The sequence below is a fragment of the Bos taurus genome, chromosome 16 (genome assembly GCF_002263795.3).
Source record: "Bos taurus isolate L1 Dominette 01449 registration number 42190680 breed Hereford chromosome 16, ARS-UCD2.0, whole genome shotgun sequence".
Lineage (NCBI taxonomy): Eukaryota > Metazoa > Chordata > Mammalia > Artiodactyla > Bovidae > Bos > Bos taurus.
Window position 1 is genome coordinate 40,040,259 of NC_037343.1, and position 26,251 is coordinate 40,066,509.

At 34.6% G+C, this 26,251-nt stretch overlaps 1 protein-coding gene across 7 annotated transcripts in view; it reads left to right on the top strand.

Moving 5' to 3' along the window:
- Positions 1-26,251, top strand: part of SUCO (SUN domain containing ossification factor) — an 89,676-nt gene that overhangs the window by 21,750 nt on the left and 41,675 nt on the right. For 4 of the 7 annotated variants that reach the window (XR_811924.4, XM_024976721.2, XM_010813240.4 and 1 more), the window contains exons 2-10: positions 1,786-1,894; positions 3,876-3,986; positions 6,269-6,429; positions 10,874-11,011; positions 11,243-11,396; positions 15,261-15,384; positions 16,072-16,208; positions 17,242-17,309; positions 23,966-24,073. Coding sequence is in view for 6 of the 7 variants with exons in the window: in XM_024976721.2 (XP_024832489.1) it covers positions 1,786-1,894; positions 3,876-3,986; positions 6,269-6,429; positions 10,874-11,011; positions 11,243-11,396; positions 15,261-15,384; positions 16,072-16,208; positions 17,242-17,309; positions 23,966-24,073 (1,110 nt within the window). In the remaining variant the exon portion in view is untranslated. The remainder of the gene's footprint in view (positions 1-1,785; positions 1,895-3,875; positions 3,987-6,268; positions 6,430-10,873; positions 11,012-11,242; positions 11,397-15,260; positions 15,385-16,071; positions 16,209-17,241; positions 17,310-23,965; positions 24,074-26,251) is intronic. The other 3 variants (XM_010813241.4, XM_024976722.2, XM_024976723.2) reach the window with 1 other exon arrangement.

Here is a 26,251-nt window from a genome sequence, read left to right on the forward strand (position 1 = left end):
CATTAAAATCTTATTGACTATTCTGTTTATATTGGAGAAGGCGATGGCACCCTACTCCAGTACTCTTGCATGGAGAATCCCAGGGACAGGGGAGCCTGGTGGGCTGCTGTCTGTGGAGTCGGACATGACTGAAGCGACTTAGCAGCAGCAGCAGCAGCAGCATGCTGTTTATATGAACTTTAGAGTCAGTTTGTCTAATTTTTTTAACGCTTTCTTTTTTGCAACTTCAGTGTGTGGTTTTCAGATCTTCCATATAACTTTGAATTGTGTAAAACTGACTCTTTTTTTTTTTCAACTTAAAATAATATCAATTTCAAATATTTTTACTATTAAGAACACAGAACACATATGTGTGTTTGTGTAGAACATTTCTCGCTAAGTTTATATTTGGTATTTTATTGTTTCTATTATAAATGGGGACTTTTCTTCTGTTAACTCTTACAACTGGTGGTAATGATTTGAGCAGAGTATCTGTTGATTTCTTTCTTAATTTTATACCTGCTGCTACTGCTAAGTTGCTTCAGTTGTGTCCGACTCTGTGCGACCCCATAGATGGCTGCCCACCAGGCTCCCGCATCCCTGGGATTCTCCAGGCAAGAATACTGGAGTGGGTTGCCATTTCCTTCTCCAGTGCATGAAAGTGAAAAGTGAATTCGCTCAGTCTGACTCTTAGCGACCCCATGGACTGCAGCCCACCAGGCTCCTCCTCCGTGGGATTTTCCAGGCAAGAGTAATGGAGTGGGTTAGGAATATTATTTTATACCCGTCTTCTTTTAACACTTTTTAGTTTTCCAACCATATAAACTCATTTGCAATTAATGATAATTTTACTGTATCCTTTCTCATTTTTATACTGCCTTTGTCCTCATATTATGTAATACTAGTGATAATGGACATTCTTGTCTTGTTTCAGATCTAAATAGGGGTATTTCAGTTTCTTCACTGATTATGATAGTGACTCTTAGGCTTATGTGTTATGCATGTACTATGTATTCCCCATGTTAAATATCTACTTATTACTATTTTATTAATTTCAACATCTTGATGCCTGCATAAATTTATCAAATGTCCTTTGGTGAGGATAATCTTGAGATTTCTTTTCCTTGGTATTTTTGCATAGCAAAGTAAATGTATTTTAAACCATTTTGGAATATCAGAGCTAAACTCTACTTGACCATAACAGTGGTGTGTTACATCTTTGGTATGTTAATGGAGATTTTTTCTTTTTTATTTTCTTCAGAACTTTTGTGTTTGATTCCATATGTATTATTAACCTATAGTATTTATATATATGTACTGTTTCCATTAATTTTTGATATCATTGTTACGTTCCCTATAAAATAATTTGGAAGCTTTACTTCTATACTTTGAAATAGTTTAGGTAGCTTCAGCATTATCTGTTCTTAAATATTTGGTAGAATTTAGAATATCAGTGGCATCTGGAGCTTTTGAGGAGGTTAGCTGTTTGTCAGCTTTCTCTGTTCTTTCTGTGATAATTGTCAGATACTCTTATTATTGTGAAGTATTTCCTGTTTTACCTTTGTGAGATTAATGATGCCTAACTTGGAGTGCTGATAACACTATATTTTTCTTAGGGTATTAAATAAAAAAACTTTTGTCTTATGTACATTTGTCTTCATCATTAAATTGTCAAATTGTCAAGAACATTAGGATAAGAACCATCTATTGGTCTATTGCCTCAAATTCTAGTTCATGGTATGGAATATGTTGTTTTAACAGCCTTACTTTTTTTTTTTTTTGATGGTGTCGGTGGATGTTTTACAGGCTTCCCAGTTGGCATGTGTGTTGTAAAGAGAGTTCTTCAGCTTCATCGTATTACTCTCAAGATGACAATTGTGCACTAGAAAATGAAGATGTACAATCCCAGAAAAAGGTACCTTAAATAAAGATGAAGTTGTAATTTGTGTATTAGCTTTCTGTCTTCTCAAAACATTTGGAATAAAAATATTTCAAAAATACTGTGACATTATTTTTGATGGAGATTTATAATTTTCTTTGCTATACTTTGAGAAGTTACTTAGGTAATTCTGAAATTAACCTAAAATATTTATTTATTTATTCTTATCGCTTGTATTTGGAATATTGTAGTCCTACAGTATGGAGAAGGCAATGGCAACCCACTCCAGTACTCTTGCCTGGAGAATCCCATGGACAGAGGAGCCTGGTAGGTTGCAGTCCATGGGTGGCTAAGTCGGACACGACTGAGTGACTTCACTTTCACTTTTCACTTTCATACATTGGAGAAGGAAATGGCAACCCACTCCAGTGTTCTTGCCTGGAAAATCCCAGGGACGGGGGAGCCTGGTGGGCTGCCGTCTATGAGGTCGCACAGAGTCGGACACGACTGAAGTGACTTAGCAGCAGCAGCAGCAGCAGTCCTACAGTAAGGAGAAAAATAGTGCCTGTTCAGAGAACTGAAAACTAGGACTTTCTTTTTAATACTTTAACTACTTAAAGTGTTTCTAAAGAAACCTGAGTCTTATAAATTAAAAACTATTAGAAATGAGAATTATAGAGAGAATCTGAAATGATTGGCTATGTACTTTGTTTCATACATTTGGGTAGAGTGAATAGACAGAGGCCAAAAAATCTGATGGTCTCTAAATAGTTTATTATTTTATCATTTTAAATGGTAAAAGGTGGTTATTGACTTCAGCTAGATTTGGCTCCCCCTCATCCCCCCCGAAAATCAATGTACTTACTTTAAATTAGAGGAATAATTTATACACACTGTAAGATATTCATCTTTGTATCCCCTTCCCATCCCCAAAGGAACCAAAATTTGCGTTTCTTATTAAAACACTCAGACCATTTTCTTTGGGTGTAGATACATCATAGCTCACAAATTAATGTTTTAATTTTTAGTAAAATGTCATAAATATTGCACAAGTTGACTTCCCCTCTTCCCCAGCAATATCTTGTGGATACCTTTGTATGTTACTGTATTATTTTGAATAGCTACATTTTTATTCCATTATATGGATGTGTTAAATTTATTTAAGTACTTTTTTGATTGAGAGGCTCTCAGCTGTGTTTATACGTGCATGTTTGTATCTGCATTTGTGTGTGTGTGTGATTGTGGATGCATAAACTTTAAATTATATGCTTGGGTGTTTTCTTTTTTTGGCATGATGTTTAGAATGGATTTATATTTCTGAGTTATACAGGATCTGTTTCAAGAATAGAGCAGTTAAAATTTTGAAGACTCTTGCTGGATACCTCTCCAAAAAAAGTGTGATTGTATGCTTCTATGCACAGTCTGTAAGACTTAAAGCTAATCTCTTCTTTGATGAGAAATAAGACTTAAATGTTAAGAATGATTTAAGCAAAGCGTTAAGGAAGGGGAAATAGACATTCTTTCAGTAAACATTTGGTTACCTATTATGTTCTTTACAGGGTTAGAATATGATGGATATGAACTTTGCTTTTATGAAACTTGTATGCTAGAATATACATTTAAAGACAATATATCTGAAATTCTAACTTAACAGTATCAAAAGAGATGACACAAAAAGCTATAAGCGTATATATTTACCAGATATTTACTGATCTTACTGTGTGTCTAACATACAGTGCTGGGTGGTAGGACTAAAGTGCGTATTAAGAAATCAAATGTAGTGTATGTTTGGAAGGCAGCTATGCTCATTACTATACCACTAGTGTACACATGTAGTATACATTTGAAGTGAAGCAGTAAGGAGAGTAATACATGAAGGAAGACAATAAGCATGGAAACAAAATTATTAAAATCACAATCAAGTGTTTTGGTTGTATAGAAAGACAGTCTTAATATTGCTTCAGGACTATTTTGTGAAGCAGTTTCATCAGTCGGCCTTTTCTTTGTTGCAATATAGGATGAAAGAGGGGGACCTGTCAATGCTGAATTATCGGGAAAAGTAGGTTCAAGCTTACCTGTTCCTCCAGAAGAAAACAAATTAAAAGATGATTACATTGTGAATGTACAGGTAAGATTTGTTGCTTTGATTTTTTAATGATATGGCTTTTCAAACCACTTTACAACATAGAATACATTTATTTGGTCAACATATTGTGTATTTTTTTTCCCCTTTCTTTTTGTGATACCATGCAACAGAATTACCAATGTAATAGTAAATGTGACCATTTTCCTTGTAGTATGGGTTTGGCTGTAAATCTTTCTTTTTAGGTTCATTTTGGCTCAGTATAATTTATCTTCTCTCAGGTTTTCAGCTGTCAGGGGACATTTTTTCTGACTTAAAGTATTTGTATGTAGAATACAGAATATTTTGATACCAAATTTTATCACTTAGTGTGGAATATTAATAAATAATCATTAATAGATTATGTTTTTTCCCCTTTTCTCTGATATTATATCCTAAGTATTTTTCATTTTGTATACCAGCTTTTATGAAATATGTAAAACTAGACCAGAGTGTAAGTTGATCAGAATGCTAATGCATCTGGAAACCATTTAATATCAGGAATAACTGAAGAAACTGGGGATGTTTGATCTGGAAGGAAGAAGGACTAAGGAAAAACTAAATATCTTAAATATTAACGAAAATAAATTTCAGCTTAAAAGGAGGGAAAATGCTCTTAAAAAAAACACAGCCAGAGTTATTTTATTGGGTTATCTAGGGAGATATAGTACATTGCATTTTAATGAATTTTGGAGGAGGTTTGGAAAAGATTTATGCGTAAGAGTAAGGGAACAGTGATCTCTGTAGCCCTTCAGTTATATGTGTATCCCAAACAGTCTTGCCATTGTTCATTTTCCTGAATTTTCCTCATGGTATCCTCTTACTCAAATATATTGAAGTGCTTACTGCATCTTTAGAGACCTGTGCTGTTCAGTACAGTGGCCACTAGCTACCTGTGGCTCTTGTGCATTGGAAATGTGGATAGTCCTAGTTGAGATTTGCTGTAAGTATAAGATTCACATCGATTTTGGAGACTTAGTATTAATAAAAGAGAAAAAAGAGTGTAGAATATCTTATTAATTTTTTATGTTGAATGATAATGCAGTATTTGATAATAATGTGATAGTTCTTTTCTCAAAGCCTCCGTCATAAAATACAAACTATTTGTATTCTTTTGCTAACTTTTCATTCCAGTGTAAATTCCTCAAATGATCACATTTCATTTTATATTCTTATTTTATAAAGAATTTTTGTTTTATATCACATTATTTATTTTATGTTCTTTTATATTTATATTCTTCTACATTTTTATTTTATATCACATTCCTTATTTTATATTCTTCTGACTCTGCCTCTTATTTTCTTTCTGCTGCTGTACTGCCTTCTCCTTTTCTTCAAAGTCCTAGTTCTTCTAGTTCATAGTAGTCCTTAGTTTCTCTTTTCTTTGAACTGAGCATGAGTACCTCTCTCTCATTTGATACTCACTTAGTAAGTATTGTCTACTGTGTGCTAGGTACTAGTACATGCGAGGCACTAAGAGCATGAAGATCAAGAAAACATAGTCCGTACTCAAGACATTTATAATGGAATTGAAGAAGAGAAATAAATAAAGGCAATTGAGGTGTTATAGATGCTGTGATTAAAGTCTATACAGATAACAGTAGAGGCATAGAAGAAGGGGAATGGCTAATTCTATATGGAGTTGGTTGGTGGGGGAAGTACTTATAAGAGGTTTTCAAACATAAGTAGGTATTAAGTACATTTCAGATTATGTTTTGGAAGAGTGAAACAACATACAGTCCTTAAAAGAGCAGCCAGAATTGTGTATTGCTTTGTAATGTTATTTATGCATGCCTTGTATTGTTATTTCTTGATACACATTATCTTCTAAACTGCTCAGGGACAAAAAACTATGTGGTACACTATTTTATACTAGTTTAATATATACTATTATATATTAAATTCTAGTATATAGTATTTTATACTAATAAATAGTAATGCTATTTAATAGATACTGTTTCATGTATTTACATACGATTTCTGTGTTGCTATAGGATACATTAAGGTAATTATAGTAAGAAATTTTGTAGGTCCTGATACAAAATAGGAAAGAAGAAAGATAAGCTGCTTTGTCCTGGTTTATGAAATGCTATGACAAATCTATAGAGCCTGTATTGTAATATGAGATGTATTCCTTAGGGTGTTTGTGTTAGAAGAAGGGACTTTTATAAAAGTAATTTTTTAATGAACATTATATTGTTACTTTTGAGACATACTTTTTATAATATCATCTTCAAATAAAGAGAGAATTTGTTAATCCCAACATTAAATACAACTGACTTTTTTAGAAACAGGATACGGAGTCAAAAAAGTTAAGTCCATCTGTGACTGAGACACTCCCTACAGTTGATGTTCATGAAGATTCTTCCAGTGTAGTTGTGGACAGTGAAAATACTGAAAATATTTCCAGTTCATCTACCTCAGAGATCACTCCAATCTCAAAACTTGAGTAAGTCATTACAAAGAAAAAAAGAACATCATTAGATAATGACAGAAGAATTTCTTTGATACTGAAATTTGACCTTTAGTCTATATAGCAGACCTATACAATAATGCATTTGTTTTGTGTTTTTTTAATGATCTTACGGCATAATGAGTATTTATACTTCTGTCTAACTCAGGGAAGCTGATTGTATCCCAGGCATGAATTATCTGCATAATATAGGTAAAGTGAGATTCTTGTTTAAGAAACATGGTGCTTAACTGAATAATCTTTCCTATAATTATCAAAAATTCCAATGTCAGAGTATTCATTTCCATTAAGTATTACTGTGTTATTCCATTCATAATATGTCTTTGTATGATAGCTAACTTTTTCAAGCTTGATAATAAATATTCAGAATATTTAGATATATTTGGAATATTTTGTTTCTTTTTCTCTCTTTTAAAAATGTTTTACAGCATTTTTAAAGGCTACTTTCCATTTTCAGTTATTACAAAGTATTGGCTCTATTCCCCGTGTTTTATACTACATACTTGAGCCTGTCTTATACCCAATACTTTGTGCCTCCCACTCCCCCACCCCTATTTTGTTCCTTCCTTCAGAAAAGGAAAGAATACCCATTTGAATGCAGAGTTCCAAAGAATAGCAAGGAGAGATAAGAAAGCCTTCCTTAGCAATCAGTGCAAAGAATTAGAGGAAAACAATACAATGGGAAAAACTAGAGATCTCTTCAAGAAAGTTTGAGATGCCAAGGAAACATTTCATGCAAAGATGAGCACAATAAAGGACAGAAATGGTATGGATCTAACAGAAGCAGAAGATATGAAGAAGAGGTGGCAAGAATACACAGAAGAACTATACAGAAAAAGATCTTCATGGCCCAGATGATCACGATGGTGTGATCACTCACCTAGAACCAGACATCCTGGAATGTCAAGTCAAGTGGACCTTAGAAAGCATCACTACGAACAAAGCTAGTGGAGGTGATAGAATTCCAGTTGAGCTATTTCAAAGCCTAAAAGATGATGCTGTGTAAGTGCTGCACTTAATATGCCAGCAAATCTGGAAAACTCAGCAGTGGCCACAGGAGTGGAAAAGGTCAGTTTTCATTCCAGTCCCAAAGAAAGGCAATGCCAAAGAATGTTCAAACAACTGCACGATTGCACGCATCTCACATGCTAGCAAAGTAATGCTCAAAATTCTCCAAGCCAGGCTTCAATTGTACGTGAACCGTGAACTTGCAGATGTTCAAGCTGGATTTAGAAAAGGCAGAAGAACCAGAGATCAAATTGCCAACATCCACTGGATCATTGAAAAAACAAGAGAGTTCCAGAAAAACATCTATTTTTGCTTTATTGACTACGCCAAAGCCTTTGACTGTGTGGATCACGACAAACTGTGGAAAGTTCTGAAAGAGATGGGAATACCAGACCACCTTACCTGCGTCCTGAGAAATCTGTATGCAAGTCAGGAAGCAACAGTTAGAACTCGACATGGGACAACAGGCTGGTTCCAAATTGGGAAAGGAGTACGTCAAGGCTGTATATTGTCACCCTGCTTATTTAACTTATATGCAGAGTGCATCATGCGAAATGCCAGTCTGGATGAAGCACAAGCTGGAATCAAGATTGCCGGGGGAAATATCAATAACCTCAGATATGAAGATGATACCACCCTATGGCAGAAAGTGAGGAAGAACTAAAGAGACTCTTGATGAAAGTGAAAGAGGAGAGTGAAAATGTTGGCTTAAAGCTCAACATTAAGAAAACTAAGATCATGGCATCTGGTCCCATCACTTCATGGCAAATAGATGGGGAAACAGTGACAGACTTTAGTTTTGGGGACTCTAAAATCACTGCTGATGGTGACTGCAGCCATGAAATTAAAAGACATTTGCTCCTTGGAAGAAATACTATGACTAACCTAGACAGCGTATTAAAAAGCAGAGACATTACTTTACCAACAAAGGTCTGTCTAGTCAAAGCTATGGTTTTTCCAGTAGTCATGTATGGATGTGTGAGTTGGACTATAAAGAAAACTGAGCATTGAAGAACTGATGCTTTTGAACTGTGTTGTTGGAAAAGACTCTTGAGAGTCCCTTGGACTGCAAGGAGGTCCAACCAGTCAATCCTAAAGGAAATCAGTCCTGAATATTCATTGCAAAGACTGATGCTGAAGCTGAAACTCCAATTCTTTGGCCAACTGATGCAAAGAACCAACTCTTGGAAAGACCCTGATGTTGGGAAAGATTGAAGGCAGGAGGAGCAAGAGACGACAGAGGATGAGATGGTTGGATGGCATCACTGATTCAATGGACATGAGTTTGAGTAGGCTTCAGGAGTTGGTGATGAGGGATAGGGAAGCCTCGTGTGCTGCTGTATGTGGGGTCACAAAGAGTTGGACGTGACTGAGCTACTGAACTGAACTGAACCCTCCCCGTTGGTAGCCACTAGTTTCGTCTCTATATCTGTATGTCTGCTTTTTTTTGTTACATTCACTAATTTATTTTTTAGATTCCACAGATAAGTTATCTCATACAGTATTTATCTTTCTCTGACTTATTTCACTTTTAGCGTAATGCCCTCCAAGTCCATCCATGTTGCTGCAAATGGGTAGATTGCATTCTTTTTTTTTTTTTTGCTGGGTAGCATTCCATTGCATGTGTGGATATATATACAACAGGTTCTTTATCCATTCATCTGTTGGTGAACACTTAGGTTGTTTCCATGAGTTGGAAATTGTAAATAATGCTGTTGTGAACATTGAGTACATGTATTTTTTCAAATTAGTGTTCTGTTTTTTTTCGAGTACATACAAGTGAAATTGCTGGGTCATAGTTTTAATTTTTTTGAGAAACCTCCATACTGTTTTCTATAGTGGATGCACCTATTTACATTCCCACCAGCAGTGTGCACGGGTTCTCCTTTCTCCACATCCTTGCCAACATGTGTTACTTACTCTTTTTTTTGGAATTTATTTAGTTTTGGCTGCACTGGATTTTCATTGCTGTGCATGGGCTTTCTCTCAGTTGCAACGAGTGGGGATTATTCTCTAGTTGGAGTGCACAGGCTTAGGTGCCCGGCAGCATAGGGAATCTTAGTTCCCGGACCAGGGATTGAACCCAGGTCCCTCCATTGGGAGGTGGATTCTTAACCACTGTACCACCAGGGAAATCCCTGTAAACTTTTTGAGAATAGCCATATGACAGATATCTCTTTGTGGTCTTGATTTTCCTTTTCCCTGATGATTAGTGATGTTGAACGTTTCCTTAATTTAGAAAATCTGTTTTGTACGCCTAGTTTCAGCAACAGTACAAAGAACAAAAACCCCTTTCTTTTAATAGTATATTAAACATATCCTTTGTCAAATGAGTTAGCTTATGTAAAATGTATAGGATAGTATCTGGCATAGAGTAAGAATATATGCATCAATTAATACAATTGTTATCATCAGTACTATTTTTCTCTTTTCTAGAATATGAGGAACTGGGTTTAGGAGTTTGCCCTGGTAAGGGACGAGGGAACAGAAGACATGCTTAGAAATAATGATAGTTTTTAAAATTTTAAAATGTTAAACACTTAGTATTTAAGCCTAGATACTATATATCTGAACAGTACATCTTATTTTCTCATTATATTGAACATGATTGTTTAGTGAAATGAAAGTAAGGTAGGGAAAGACTCTTGAGAGTCCCTTGGACTGCAAGGAGATCAGCCCTGGGATTTCTTTGGAAGGAATGATGCTAAAGCTGAAACTCCAGTCCTTTGGCCACCTCATGCGAAGCATTGACTCATTGGAAAAGACTGATGCTGGGAGGGATTGGGGGCAAGAGGAGAAGGGGACGACAGAGGATGAGATGGCTGGATGGCATCACTGACTCGATGGACGTGAGTCTCAGTGAACTCCAGGAGTTGGTGATGGACAGGGAGGCCTGGTGTGCTGTGATTCATGGGGTCGCAAAGAGTCAGACACGACTGAGCAACTGATCTGATCTGATCTGATATTTTAAATGAAATTATGAAAGTGCTTTAAGAACTTTAGTGAAGCATTTTGAGATAATAGATGATTTCTTGATACTGTAGGCAATAACTCTAATATTGGTAGGATGTACTAATAGAAGTGAAACATGAGAGAAGATGCATTTAGAATAAATAATTTAAAAATCTTATTTTTGACAAAATCAAATATTAACCTACAATATTTTGTTTTAAATGTTGGTAATTAGCTATTTAGAGGCCAGGCAAGAGCACCAGCAGATCCAGGGTCTACAGTTCACATGTTTTAAATCTTTACACAACTTACAGTATGTGAATTCTTGAAAACCCTCTGTAGAACTATAAAGCATTTTTTCCTGGCTTGGATTTGTTTTGGAAATCACTAATATCACTTTTAACTTATGCTGCATTATGTCCATTAAATTGTCAAATCGTCTTTTTTGTTTCTATTTTAGTGAAATAGAAGACTCTGGTACTATCCCTATAGCCAAGCCAGGGGAAACTGAGCATTCTGAAACTGATTGTGATGTTGGTGAGGCCCTTGATGCAAATGCTCCAGTTGACCAGCCTTCCTTTGTCAGTCCACCTGAAAGGTGAGTGTGAGCTGTTGTTTGTCCTTTATATGATTCTATAATAAATGGCAGTGTCACCTTTGAGTAGACTTTGGTGCATACTTAATTCAGCTTTATGATTGAGAGGAAACTTCTTTGTGCTCCTTTCTTGGTTTACTTTGTATTCATGTACACTTTTTATAGTTTGGATTTGTGTGTACTTGTTATTCAGCTGAAATTTGTTGATTTAATATGCCTTTTGATTTCAAATAGCCTTGTCGGCCAACATATAGAAAATGTGTCATCTTCGCACGGCAAAGGAAAGATAACAAAATCAGAATTTGAATCAAAAGTTTCATCAAGTGATCAGGGTGGTAGTGATCCAAAATCTGCATTGAATGCTTCTTCAAATAATTTAAAAAATGAGGTAGGTAAATAACATGCACTGTCTCCTACTTTGTTACACAATGCATTTTCGTTTTTAACTAATCTTGTAATTTGTTAATTGTATTTGCCATAAAGTTAAGGGATCAATAGTTAGTGATAAATGTGGAACTGAGGTGAAGTGTGCTCCCAGAGAGCAAGTGGTTACTTCATGAAACTATTGCCAGTGTAATGTTCATATATAAAGTTGTCCCAAGTATGACCTCTCTTTGGTTGTATTTAGTTATAAATGGTTTTCTGCCGCCATAGACTGTTTGGTACCAGATGCATAAAGTCCTTTTTTAAGCAATTTTTAAAGAGAGCTTTATAGAAGTTTTGATTGTTTTAAGTATCTTCAAACTATAACTCAGTAATACAGGATTAAATTTAGGCTCTTCAACTAGAATTATTTTAAAGGGACATTTTACCCTTTGTTATTTGTGTGCAAAATACAACTAGACCAGCTTATATTAACGAATATGATTCTTAAAGGCAAGGCTCATCCCTGTATAATAGTTGTATTTTCTTTTCTCTTTTTGAGTTTTTACTTTGACTTCATGTGGAGGCCAGTACACAGGCCAGTACAGAATTTCCTGAAAGAATGTTGGCAGAGAAGTGTATTCCCTTCATCTAAGAAATAACTAAATAAAAGAGAGAAAGGCCACTCAGTGAACTTAACAAAAACAAAATGAGGAATCGGAGTTCAAAGTACTGAGTGCCACATCTGTATTTGTTTGTTTCTCATTTAACTTTTCTGTTCTCCACTTTTTCTTTTACATATTTTCTGTGAATCTGCATTCATTACTAACTAAATTTCATTCTGGAGACCTGACTATCATTGGGCTAGCTGTTTCTGTAATGCTGCTTATAAATGTAGGAAGTTAACATTTCATAGTCCAAGATCTTGTAGGAACAATTTTCCAGTGAAACCAAGACAAGTGTGTGTTACGGTTCAGTTGTCAAGTACCACAGGCATAAATAAAATTAGACAAACATTACAAAAATGTCTTCTTTGAGCTATTTAAGTACCAAATCTAGAATTCAAGCAGTGCAGCTAGTTTTGCCCAAGATTTGCTTGTTCGCCTTGACCATTCACAGCAGTGTCTTGCAGATCCTTGAGATAACAGGGATAAGCTCTCCCACTCACACAGACTTAACTGGGCAGAACTATTCTCAACTGGATGGTGTATAGAACTACTGGACACTCTGTGATAACGTTCATTCTCTGACAGCTCTTTTGGAGTATTAAATAATTTACGAAGTAATTAATTGTAAATTCCATTCCTTTGCTTGTTATAATGCTTTGCAAAGTAATTTTATTGTGTTGTTTAGTTTTTATATTTGTTGCTAAGAGGTGAGAGAGAGTGCTCTGCCTGGCCCTCAAAGAGTGTGTGTGTATTCTTACTTTTTATTGTATTTCTTTTAGTATTTGGGCTTTACTCTCAAGCATCTCAACTAGATTAATTTTTATAAATATTTGTTTATTTTCTCACTTAAACTAAATTTTTATTATTTAATTTTTAAATTAGTGTAATGTTGGTCTTTTAGTTTTATTTTCTGTGTATTAGTTTTTAAATAGCTACATACTTTTATAAGCTTGTGTGTTCTGCAAAACACTCCCAACATGGAGGTTGTAGAGGAACCAATTTGCTAGTTTGTCTTCCTAAAGCAAGATTATAGAAATTCGGGTTGGTGTGTTATACTAATATACAAATTAGCATTAGTACTCAAAAATGTACCCTAATATGAGATTTGTGCCATTTACTGAAGTGAGTGAGTTTTAGTCTCTCCATTGTGTCCCACTCTGCAACCTCATGGACTGGAGCCCACCAAGGCTCCTCTGTCCATGGAATTCTCGAGGCAAGAAGACTGGAGTGGGTTGCCATTTCCTTTTCCAAGATTTATGGTCTAAATAGATTTTGTATACTTCTCAAGGCACTATTAATAAATGCATTATGTATTGTTTTAGGAAGACAGAAATAATGTTAAAATGGAATGAACATCCTTGCATACATTCTTCTAATTAAGGTTAAAATGACAGATTGAATTGTATGCCCTCTCCAGTTACATATCTTCTCTCTGCTTCAGATATAACCACTATCTTGAATTTGTTTTTTGTTTACATTTTAGAGTATATTTTTAAGCTTTTTTCAAATATTCATTGCTATAAACAATACATACTATTATTACTTGGCATATTTTGAAACATAAAATGATGTCATTCTTAAGTATCATTTTACTCAACATTGTTTTTGAGTTTTATTTATTCTTTGTTTTCACTGTTATATTTGATTCTACCACAATTTACCTGTTCTTCAATTCATAGATATTTAGATTATTTCTAATTTTTTGACATTATGAATAGTGCTGTAATAAGTGTCCTTATGCATATTTTCTTAGGCACATATGTATGTTTTAATTGATATTTATACATGGGAATTAAATTATTGGATCATAGAGTATGCATATCTTTAATATTGCTAAATGTCACACTCACTTTAGCAGTCCATAGATGTCCGTGGCTCAACAGGCTATCACATTTTAACCTCCATCAGTTTGGTATACTTTATTATCTTTAGTTTTCATTTGCACTCCCTGATTTTACTAAGAGTGAACACTTTGTATTTTCTCTTTACTCAGTTGGCTGTTCCTCTTCCACTTTTCCCCATTATTGATTTGTAGGCAGTATTTATGGTTAGTAATAATCCTTTGTTGTCTGAATGTGTTTCATATATTTCTGTCTGTGGCTTATTGAACTGTGTGGTGTATGGCCTTTTGATAAATTTAATTTTCAAATTGTAATCTAGCCAGATTTTATCAGCCTTTTAAAAAATGCTTTCCTTCATCTTGCTGAATCCTGGTACAGCCTGAATCATGAAGATATCTTTTCTATACTTTCTTTAAAGCTTTGCTTTTCACATTTAAGTTTTTACAGCCACCTTAGAATTTTATATAAATGATACTTTAATTTTTAAATTTTTTATTGAAATCTTTGGTGGCTCAGTGGTAAAGAACCACCTGCCTAAGCAGGAGTTGCATGTTCAATCCCTGGGTCCAGAAGATACCTTGGAGAAGGAACTGGCAACGCATTCCAGTATTCTTGCCTGGGAAATCCATAGACAGAGGGGCCTGGCGGGTACAGTCCATGGGGTTGCAAAGGGTTGGATACCGCTTAGTAACTAAATAACAACAGCAACAATAGCTGATTGATAGTGTTGTATAAGAGTTGGACACTACTGAAGTGACTGAGCACGTTGTGTTACTTTCTGTTGTATAGAAAAGTGAATCAGTTGCATATATATGTATATCAACTTTTTCTTCAGATTTTTTTCCCCCAGTATAGGTTATTACAGTGTTCCATGTGCTATAATGTAGGTCTTTATTGGTTATATAAATGGTACTTTTTATTAAGGATTTAGTAGAAACAGTATGCATGCATGTATGCAAGCTTAGTTGCTCTGTACTACCTCTAAAATTAGCTTGCTTTAATATATATTACTTTAATGTAGATTTTAAGGTGGATTCACAGCAATTATAGTATCTGTACAGTTTTTGTATGGGTAATTGTTGGCTTATGAAATTATATAGAGTTTATTACAACCCATGCTAATACTGCTAACATATGAAGGGATTCATCCTGTGATACTCAGGTAGAAGGTTTTAATTCTTCAGAGAGAAACTCAGCTTTTAAGTTAAACCAAAACTTTCCTTTGTATGTTTTTGTTTTTTCCAAAATACTATCATTCATTATAAAATTGGACTTCTAGTTTAATTTGACAGAAACATTTGTATTTACTAGTATAATTTATTCTGTTTTCTCTGTATTCTTTGAAACCTGAAATCTATTTATTTTTGACATTTCTTTCAGAGTTCTGATTATACAAAGCCGGGAGAAATTGACCCTACACCTGTCACAAATTCCAAAGACCCAGAAGATATACCAACATTTGATGAATGGAAGAAGAAAGTTATGGAAGTAGAAAAAGAAAAAAGTAAGGAAGCACTATAATGTAATTTTTTTAAGGGATTGGTTTAAATATGCAGTTTCTCTTTTTAATTGGTAAAATAAAGTAAAACTTCTGAAAACTTTTTAAAGGTGAAACTTACCAATATGCTTTTGGTTGCCCACATGGAATTTGTCTATGTCTGTGTCTTATTAATCTTAATTAAAATACATTATTGTAAATTATTAAACAAGGCTAAAATAAGATAAAGTGGGCAAAGCAGTGATTTTCCATCTCAGTTTGTAAGAGGAACGTTGAAACATGGAAAGTTCTCAGTCATAAAGCTTTAAACTGTAAACAGAATTGGACTAAAGTATTACACTTTCTCTTTGTCATTGTAAAAGTCTCAGAGTTAAAAATTTTGTTGGGGTTAGTGATGGATAAACTTCTTTTTTTTTTTTTTAAACTTCTATCCTTAATACAGTAAAATGTATATGCAAAAGTTTTGATTCTCATAGTAAACTTCATTTTATGAATTACACTAAGCATAAGTCAAGTAATGTGGATTTTTGTAGTTAATTTGTTTACTAAGGATATAAAGCTATTTCATATGGGTTTTAAAAACATTCTCTTTACTATTAAAACCTGGACTCTAGATGGCAGCCTGTTGTTCTTGAGATTGTTTGTTGTGGGTATTTTCAATCATAATCATCATATATATATGTTCATAATAAGGTTTGTCTGCAGGTCAGTCAATGCATCCATCTTCTAATGGAGGTCTACATGCCACAAAAAAGGTCCAGAAAAATCGAAATAATTATGCTTCAGTAGAATGTGGTGCCAAAATTTTGGCAGCTAACCCAGAAGCCAAGGTACTTAAGTACAAAATTCTTCTATACATATAGGAAGCTAGAGATTTTATTAAATATAAGCAGTGGTTTCCTGGAAACTATATTTTAACATGAGCTATTTTCCTAATCCACTAATAAGTGCAAGATTATGCTTTTAAAGACATAATTTCTTACGTGAATTCTTGGTGTATTGGTTGATGCATTGCACCATTTTTTTTTAAGAGCAGTTATAGGTTCCCAGCAAAATTGAGAGGAATGTCCAGAGATCTGCCATATGCCCTCTGTCCCCACATATGTTAGTCTCCTCCATTACCAACATCTCCCACCAGAGTGGTACATTTGTTATAGTTGATGAATTTATATTGACAGATTGTTACCCCCTGAAATCCATAGTCTACGTTAGAGCTCACTCTTATATATTCTGTGGGTTTGGATAAATGTATAATGACATGTATCTGTCATTATAGTATCATATAGAGTATTTTTACTGTCCTAAAACTCCTCTGTGCTCTACCTATTCACTTCTTCCGTCCTCCAGCTTTTGACAGCCACTGATCTTTTCACTGTCTCCCTAGTTTTATCTTTTCCAGAATATCATATAGTTGAAATCATACCATATGTAGCTTTTTCAGACTGACTTCTTTCACTTAGTAATATGCATTTAAGTTTCATCTGTGTCTTTCCATGACTTGATAGCTCCTTTCTTTTTAGTATTGAATAATACTCCATTGTCTGGATGTACCATAGTTTATCCATTCACCTACTGAAGGGCATATACTTGGTTTTTAAACTTTTAAAACCTGTGTTTTAAAAGGAAATAGCTAATAGGAAAAATCATTTTGCTTCTATAGCAACAGATGTTTAATTTTAGTTGTTTTATTACAAGCCTTACTTAGCATAGTATAGACAAAACTTGTAAATTTTAGCCGCTATTATGCTTTCTTCCCAGGTGTTTCAGTCTCTTAGGCATATTTTAATATCTAAAAATATAGAAAACCTAGAAAACTTGAGAGTTGAAGTAAATGTTTTTCTTTAATTTATTCCCTTAAAATAGAGCACATCTGCTATTCTTATAGAAAATATGGATCTTTATATGTTGAATCCTTGCAGCACTAAAATTTGGTAAGTAATATAAAATTGAATAAAGTATGCTTCATATATATATATAAACCTTTTATGTTAGGGTTAGATTGATTTGTTCATATATTCACTTAATAAGCATTTATGATTGGTGTTGGTACTATACTTTCCTTAGGTTCTGGGGTCTAAGGACCTAAAATGTCTTTCTTTTTAAGGATGTCACACAAAATTGACAGATCTAGTTCAACAATTATCAAGTAGTATGAAAAGTATGGCTGAAAAGATACTGTAGAAACAGAGATGATATATAACAGCAGAAGAGAATGAGCTTGCTAGAAGAGGTGATTTATGAACTAAATCTTGAAGAATTAATTCCTTGAATTCATAAGTAAGTCACAGATAAGGGAGACAGAGGTATTCAGGAATTGTAAGAAGAGACCAGCTAATAGGAGCGAATGTCTTCTGGGCAGCTGTAAGTAGGAGCAAACTGAAGAAGCTGTTTTAGTGATTTCAAGAATAGAGGTACAACCTAGAGTAATCATGAAAGATGAGCCAAGAGACTCAGTTTAGCAGTAATTAGGCCATTCATGCTATGTATACACAGCTTAAAAGTTTCTGAGGTTTATCTTAAAGACCATAGGGAGTAATTTTAAGTAAGGTAGTAAGTAAGGTAGTTTTAAGTTTAAGTAAGGAAATGACATGACCTCACTGGCATTTTGGAAAGGGTTTTCCTCAAAAGATGGCCTACAGCATAATGCAGTTGGAAGCAGTGAAACCAGTTAGAAACCTGCTGTCATAGCTTATGTGGAAAATAAGGGCTTTAATTAAGGCATGGCAATTTGGATAAAGAAGAGAGAGGAAAATCTGAAAAATGTTTATAGCAGTTAAAATTGACAGCTTTTGCTTAGAAATCGGATGTGAAGAAGTCAGAGGCATCTGGTAAATCTCCATGGATTTTGGCTTCATTGCTTCAATCTAATTCTTCCATTAACTAAGAATATAGACAAAGAAACTTATGGGGGATATATAGGGAAAATAATGTTTAATATGCCAAAAGTTTTATTAGATTACTTGGTTTCATTGATCAAAAACAGCTATTTTAAAAAAGAATTGAGGTAAATCACCACTATTTTACTGATTGATTAATGATGTGGTATAGTCACTAAGTCACGTCTGACTCTTTGCAACCCCATGGACTGTAGCATGCCAGGCTCCTCTGTCTGTGGGATTTCCAAGGCAAGAATACTGGAGTGGGTTGCCAGTTCCTTCTCCAGGGGATCTTCCCAACCCAGAGATTGAACCTGCATCTCCTGCTTGGCAGGTGGATTCTTTACCACTGAGCCTCCTGGGAAGCCCGTTTTCCTCTTTTAGATAATTGTTTATTCACACTTTTCCGATTTACAATAATACATTTATCATAAAATTCTCTTATATATGGGAATTTGTTTCTATACTCTTTGTCCTGTTCCTTCGGTCAGTTTATCATTACCTGCAGAAACACCACACTCTTTAGCTTCATACACCTTAATACCTGGTAGGGCAGGTTTTTGTACCATATTCTTCAGGACTGACTGGATTGTTCTGCCGCTGCTTGCTTTCTTTTTTTTTTTTCTGTTAAATCTTAAACTTATTCTATTGAGTTCCCCAAGTGTCCCATTGGATTTTGTTTGGGATTGTATTGCATCTTTTGCTGACTTTTAAATTTTGAGTTTACCTTATCCTATATAGGGCATATCTTTAAGTTGTTTTTAATGTCTTTCAGTTATTTTTTTTTAAACTTTTCATGAAAGTATTGTGTATCTTTTGTTAAATTCATTTGTGGGTATCAGCAGGAAACTAACACAACGTTGTAAAGCAACTATACTCCAGTAAAAATTAATAAAATGTTGTGTTTAGACATCCAGTTTTTTTTAATGTATGAGTATTAGATCCAGCTACTTTTTTATAGTCTCTTATTTTATTAGTTTATATGTAGAATCTTTGAGGATTTCTGCATAGAAAATTATAGCTTCCCTACATATTTTTCTCCTTTTTAAAATTTTCTAATCCTTTTTATTATATTTTACTTTCTTTTTGTCATCACACGCTGGCTAGATCATTGAGAAAATTGTGCGTAGTGATAGTAGGCAGTTTCATCTTATTCCTTATTTTGAAGGCAGTGCATCTAACCTAATACTTATAAGATATGTTTTTTGTTTTTGTTTTTGTTTTTGTTTTTACTGAAGTGTAGGTAATGCTAGTGGTAAAAAACCCATCTGTGAGTGCAGGAGATGTAGAGATGTGGGTGCAATCCCTGGGTTGGGAAGATCCCCTGGAGAAGGGCATGGCAACCCACTCCAGTGTTCTTGCCTAGAGAATCCCATGGACAGAGGAGCCTGACAGGCTACAGCCCATAGGGTCACAAAGAGTCAGACAAGACTGAAGCGACTTAAAGCACATAGTTGATTTCCAAAATTGTATTAATTTCAGGTGTACAAAATAGTGCTTCAGTATTTTTCTTGATTATATTCCATTTAAAGTTATTGCAAAATAATGAGTATATTTCCCCGTGTTGTACAATATATCTTTGTTGCTTATTTAATCTGTGTATAGTATTTTATGTCTCTTAATTCTGTACCCCTATCTCGTCCCTCCCGTTCCCTCTGCCTCCTGTTAGCCACGAGTTTGTTTTACTTTCTTCTTGTCTTCTTCGTCATGGGTGGATCGACCCTATGTTCGTGGGGTCATTTCTGGGCTCTCTGTCCTGAGCTGCTGATCTGTGTGTCTTGTTTCTGTATCTACCATGCTGTTGTGATTACTGTAGGGTTGTTGTATAATCTGCAGTTAGGGAGTATGATATCTCAAGCTTCTTTTTTCTCAAGATATTCTAAATTTGAATCTCAACTGTAAAGCCTTCCATGTTTCAGGGAAGATGTTAATTTTAAATTAAATATGTGATTTCAAAGATAGGACATTCATGTGGCTCAAACTCAAAAAGGTGTTTAAAAGAGGTAGAGGAGCTACAATGAGAAATACACTTCCAGTCTATCATCTATCTTCCTATTCACTGTTGAATTTTTAGATACCTTTTTATTTTCTTTATGCAAAAACATAGAGATTTTATTTATCTCTCAGTTTTCACAGCAGCATATTATACATAATATTTATCACCTTGAATTAAGTTTTAACTTAAAATTTTCTGGTGATGATTCTATTTCATTCATACATAAAACTTTTTCTTTCTTTTTTTTTTTTTTTCGATAACTTCATGAAATTCCATTATATACTTGTACCAAGATTTAACTACTCTTATGTTGATAGTATTTGGGTTGTTTATAGTAATCTTTTGCCATAACAGATAGTTATTATAAATAAGCTTGTGCATGCATTGTTTCATACTTGTGTGAATAGGTGGCAAGGTTTAAAAACCATATTTAAAAGCAGTAATTATGAGACTGTATGTGTGCTAAGTTGCTTTAGTCTTCTCTGACTCTTTGCAACTTCATGGACTGTATAGCCCACCAGGCTCCTCTGTCCATGGGATTCTCCAGACAAGAATACTGGAGTGGGTTGTCATGTCCTCCTCCAGGGGATCTTCCTGACCCAGGGATCAAACCCTTGTCTCTTAAGTCTCCTTCATTGGTAGGTGGGTTCTTTACCACTAGCGCCACCTGGGAAGCCCATACGTGAGTTTTCTAGAAAATAGAAAATAGGTTTTCTATTTCTTCTCAACTTAGTTTTAGTAAATTAGTTTGGTTAATTACATTTTTCTAGAAATTTGGCTTTAATCCATTTTGAAGGTTTTTGTAATGAAGTTGTTCATGATATTCTCTTATAGTTAAAAAATCTTTTCTTTGTACCTTTGCAGATAAGTCTAAGGTTAGCTCTGTTCTTTCTCAAGATTATTTTGGCTTGGGGTATTTTGTGTTTCCACCTAAATTTTAGAGTTATGCATTCTAGTTTTGTAAAAATGTCATTGGTATTTTGGTAAGGATTGCATTGCATTTGCAGATTTGTGTAATATGTTCATATCATCTAAATTTTGACACGTGGTATTTTATCAAAGTACTCTTATATTTACGTTTGCTACTTCACTGATCTTTTAAGATTTCTGACCTACTATTAATTAAGAGAAGTATGTTGAAATTAGATGTGTCAGCTTTTATAGTTTAACTAATTTACATGTGTTATCTACTTCTAAGAAAATATAAAAGATGAGGCTTAGATAAAAAAGCATTTTAAAATCAACCTTTATGAGGCACAATAACATATGTACTACTAATTTTATATATATATTATGAATGTTTACTGCTGCTGGTAAGTCGCTTCAGTCGTGTCCGACTCTGTGAGACCCCATAGACGGCAGCCCACCAGGCTCCCCCGTCCCTGGGATTCTCCAGGCAAGAACACTGGAGTGGGTTGCCATTTCCTTCTCCAGTGCATGAAAGTGAAAAGTGAAAGTGAAGTTGCTCAGTTACACTTTAATATAAGTTTTAGAAATGTTAAATCTTCTTGGTGGATTGACTGTACACCTGGTAATACATTTGTCCAAAAATTTATTTTAATAGTATCAATAATATAGCTCATATCTTCTTAGAAATTGAGAACGTTGTATGCAAAAGAGGTAGAGGAGAATTTGCTTTTTCTTATTAGTGCTCTATTAGATTTGTAAATAAAAAGCAAAATCTGAGTCTGATTTTCTTTAATTTCCTCTCCCTGGGGTGGTAGTACAGTGTTTAGGCTTTGGAGCCAGATAGATGTCTCTTTTAACTTTTAACTTTGTTACTTACTTGCTAAATAATTCTTAGTTAGGGCTCTTGATTCTGCCTTTTTAACAGAGACGAATGAACTGTGGTTTGAAAAAGATAGTTAATTTTCTCTGACACAGAAACCTCAAGTTGATATGTGGGGCAGGGGTATAATAGAAAACAATTAAAGGACACATACCACTCCCGAGATGTTGTCCCTGCCTGCATTGCTGTGATGATTTCTTCCTGTCACATCCTCATTGTGACCTGTAAGGTGGGAGAAAGCAGAAGTAGAGGTAGCAGCTTCCTTTTGAAGGCTTGACCTGAAAGTTGCACTGGAGACTTCTGCCCATATCCCATCACCATAATTAAGTAACCTTGCCAAGACTGGGAAAAACAGTCTTTGATTAGTGACTATATGCTTGGCTACATCTTTGGAGAGGGGAACAAGTTTTATTTTAAAAAGGCAGAAAGGAAAAATGTGAAGTAACCAATTGAATGATTCTGTAAAATAGAGATAATCTCCTATGCATTTTGGTTGTAAGAATTAAATCAGAGCATGGACATAAATCATCTAAAATGGTACCTGACACAGACTAAACATTCAGCAACCGTTAGTTTACTTTTTATCAGGAGCTGTTCTCTGAATCATGGCTGTTCTTACTTACCATCTTCTGGAATTCAGTTCTGTTGCTCCCCAACATTAACACAATATGTTAATTGTAATGCTTTTAATTTAACATTTACTTGTCAGTGTATATAATCTCATTTGATATAATAATTAGTTTATTAAAGTATTGATTAGAGTCCTAGATGTCATGAGTATTTCTTTCCCCAAATGCCAAGCAGAACCATACTGTTAATGTTTTCCTAAATAGCAATATTTTGTGGCATCTTTTCCAGGTCCATGATACGTATCTCAAATATAATTTTTTTTTTTTTCAAAAATTTCACACACGTGATTTCATATAGTTCCATAATAATCCTTACTTTTCTTTCCCTACCCCTATTTGCCATCCCCTGTTCCGTCTCCCCACTGGTAACCGCTAGTTTGTTCTCTGTACCTGTGAGTCTGCTTTTTTTTGTTTTATTCACTAGTGTGGTGTTATTTTTAAAAACAGTTTTATTGAAGCGTACTTGACATATAAAAAACTACATGTAAAATAAATTGTAAAATGTTAAAGTGTACAATTTGATAAGTTTTGATATGTATTCATCTATGAAGCCATCACCACAGTGAAGATAATAAACATAATCTGTCTCCCCCAAAATTTTCTTCATGCTCCTTTATAATTTTTCTCTCCCACCCCTTACCCCCATAGCAATTACAGATCTGTTTTCTATCACTATACATTGGTCTGTATTTTCTATATTTTTATATAAATGCAATATATAGTTTCAAGTATCATTTTTAATAGCTGTTTGTTATTTCATTGTCTGAATGGGGCCATAATTTGTCAATCAATCCTCTGTATTAAACATTTAGGTTGACTTCCCTCCCCCCAGCCCTCACTTTTATAAACTGTGCTTTGATATATTTATTAAGATGCATATACAAGGGTGATCATTTGGAGCTGTGTGTCCATAGATTAAATTTCTAAGAGTATATTGCTGAATCAACAGCTGTGGTACCTTTTGAGATAATATGGCCAAACTGCCCTCTAGACTAGTCAGGTGACACTCTTACTAGTTCTTCGTCAAATCATTCCTTCTCCAAGAATGAGCTTTGTCATTAGAAAAGAATCTTTATTAAAAAAATACTGTAGGACAAAATCAGTATTTTTTTCCCCACTAATGCTGTGCTTGGGGAATACTTAGGGGTGTTCTTTCTCAAATCCTCTTCCTTCCTTACATTTTTTTAATGAATAACTTAATGGAGGCCTAGTTTATGTAAGCTGTTAATGTCGTGTTTAATATGAATTGTTATTCTAGTTGGTTTATCTAAATAATTGTCTTGTGCTCTTTTTAAAGGTTTGTTATTGAACTCTGTGAACCAATTCAAGTAAAACAGTTTGATATTGCAAATTATGAATTATTTTCTTCTACTCCTAAAGACTTTCTGGTTTCTATCAGTGACAGGTAAATTCTAAAGCTGGTTTCTATGGAGTTAATATTGGATTTTCAGAATAAAAATTTTAAAATGGGTCATGTTTTAAAACTTTAATTATTTTGTTTTTTGTTTCAATCAACTTGTATCCATTTGGAAGAACAGTAATAATACTGTTGTAGGGTAGTCATTTGTTAGTTTACTTTCATTAACTTATATAGTGCTTATAACAACCCTCTGATGTTATTCCCTTATGAGATGAAACAGAGAGAGATTAAATAGCCTATCTAGGTCACGTGATTTGTGAGTTGGACAACCAAGATCCAAACATAGATCTCTATGATTTTGAAGTCCTTACTTTTAATTATTATGCTGTATTGCTTCCAAACATTTCTTTAAAAAGTTATTAAAAACATATATGAATATTTCATTTTATATCATTTTATAGCATATGATTTTGTTAAGGTTTATTTTAAAAACTTTGGTATATATGTGTGATTATAAGGGAAACATACATTCTAAGGAATTTGGTAGAGAATCCCAGTTCTATCAATGAAAGATACTGTATTAACATTTTAATACGTTCCCTTCCAGTCTTTTATACACATTTATATGTTTATCAGATCAGATCAGTCGCTCAGTCGTGTCCAACTCTTTGCGACCCCATGAATCTCAGCACGCCAGGCCTCCCTGTCCGTCACCAACTCCCGGAGTTCACTGAGAGTGAGTCTCAGTGAACTCAGTTCAGTTCAGTCGCCATCGAGTCAGTGATGCCATCCAGCCATCTCATCCTCTGTTGTCCCCTTCTCCTCTTGCCCCCAATCCCTCCCAGCATCAGAGTCTTTTCCAGTGAGTCAACTCTTTGCATGAGGTGGCCAAAGTACTGGAGTTTCAGCTTTAGCATCATTCCTTCCAAAGAAATCTCAGGGCTGATCTCCTTCAGAATGGACTGGTTGGATCTCCTTGCATAGTTCTATCAAAAATCAGTTTTGATGCTTACATCTTGAGAATATCCTTTTTTTTGTTTTAAACACATCGTTTTTAATAAATACTTGATATTTTCCTCCAGATGGAGGTATTTGTTCATTCCATAAATGCTTTTTGAGTGCCCGCGATGTTACCATGTAGGATGCTGTTATTTATTTAATCCTTCTTTTATTATTGACTATTAAGAATTTTCTGTGGTGTTTCTTCCCCTACCCTACATGTAGCATTGCCTATATACAGTTTTCAAAATGATTTCTGAAGATCTCTTACTCATTTTTCTTTAACTAACTTTGCTCAGATCATTTCCTTTTTCCCTAAGCCGTAATTTTCTTACCTGTCAAATGAATGTGTTCAGTTATGACAAGTAAAGTGTATTTTTTTAGTGTGATAAGAGAATACTCATTACTTTGAGGGATTCTCTAAATGCTGTAGTAAAGAAAAACAGTAGTTTGGGGCTTTTACATTAGATTTCCTTTAAAATCGGAAAAGCTGTGTAAGTGCTGTGAAATTCAAATATGATAGTAAATGACTTTTTCTGTTTCCCTTTCAACCAGTACTTATGCTTTATATCATTGCACACTTCAGTTCAGTTCAGTCGCTCAGTCATGTCCAACTCTTTGCGACCCCATGAACCGCAGCACGCAAGCTTCCCTGTCCATCACCAACTCCTGGAGTCCATCCAAACCCATGTCCATTGAGTCAGTGATGCCATCCAACCATCTCATCCTCTGTCGCCCCCTTCTCCTACTGCCCTCAATCTTTCCCAGCATCAGGGTCTTTTCAGATGAGTCCGCTCTTCACATCAGGTGGCCAAAGTATTGGAGTTTCAGCTTTAACATCAGTCCTTCCAATGAACACCCAGGACCAGTGTTCTCCTTTAGGATGGACTGGTTGTATCTCCTTGCAGTCCAAGGGACTCTCAAGAGTCTTCTCCAGCACGACAGTTCAAAAGCACCAATCTGAGCACACACACACTGGTACATAAAGAGTAGTACCTCATCCTTCCAAAACACTCTCTTGGCTACTTTCTGTTTTAAAGCCTCCAGTTTACTTGGAAGCCCTCTAAAACTCCAAGAGGCACTCCTGGTTCTTTTTGTCTTCTTCTTGTCTTCTATTTGATAGTGTGATTTTTCAAGATAGTCTTTCTTCATAAGGAGAAACCTGTCAGAGTTTAGTTGGAAAAGAAAATGTATTTATTCAACTTGATGCTTAACTCATATTTA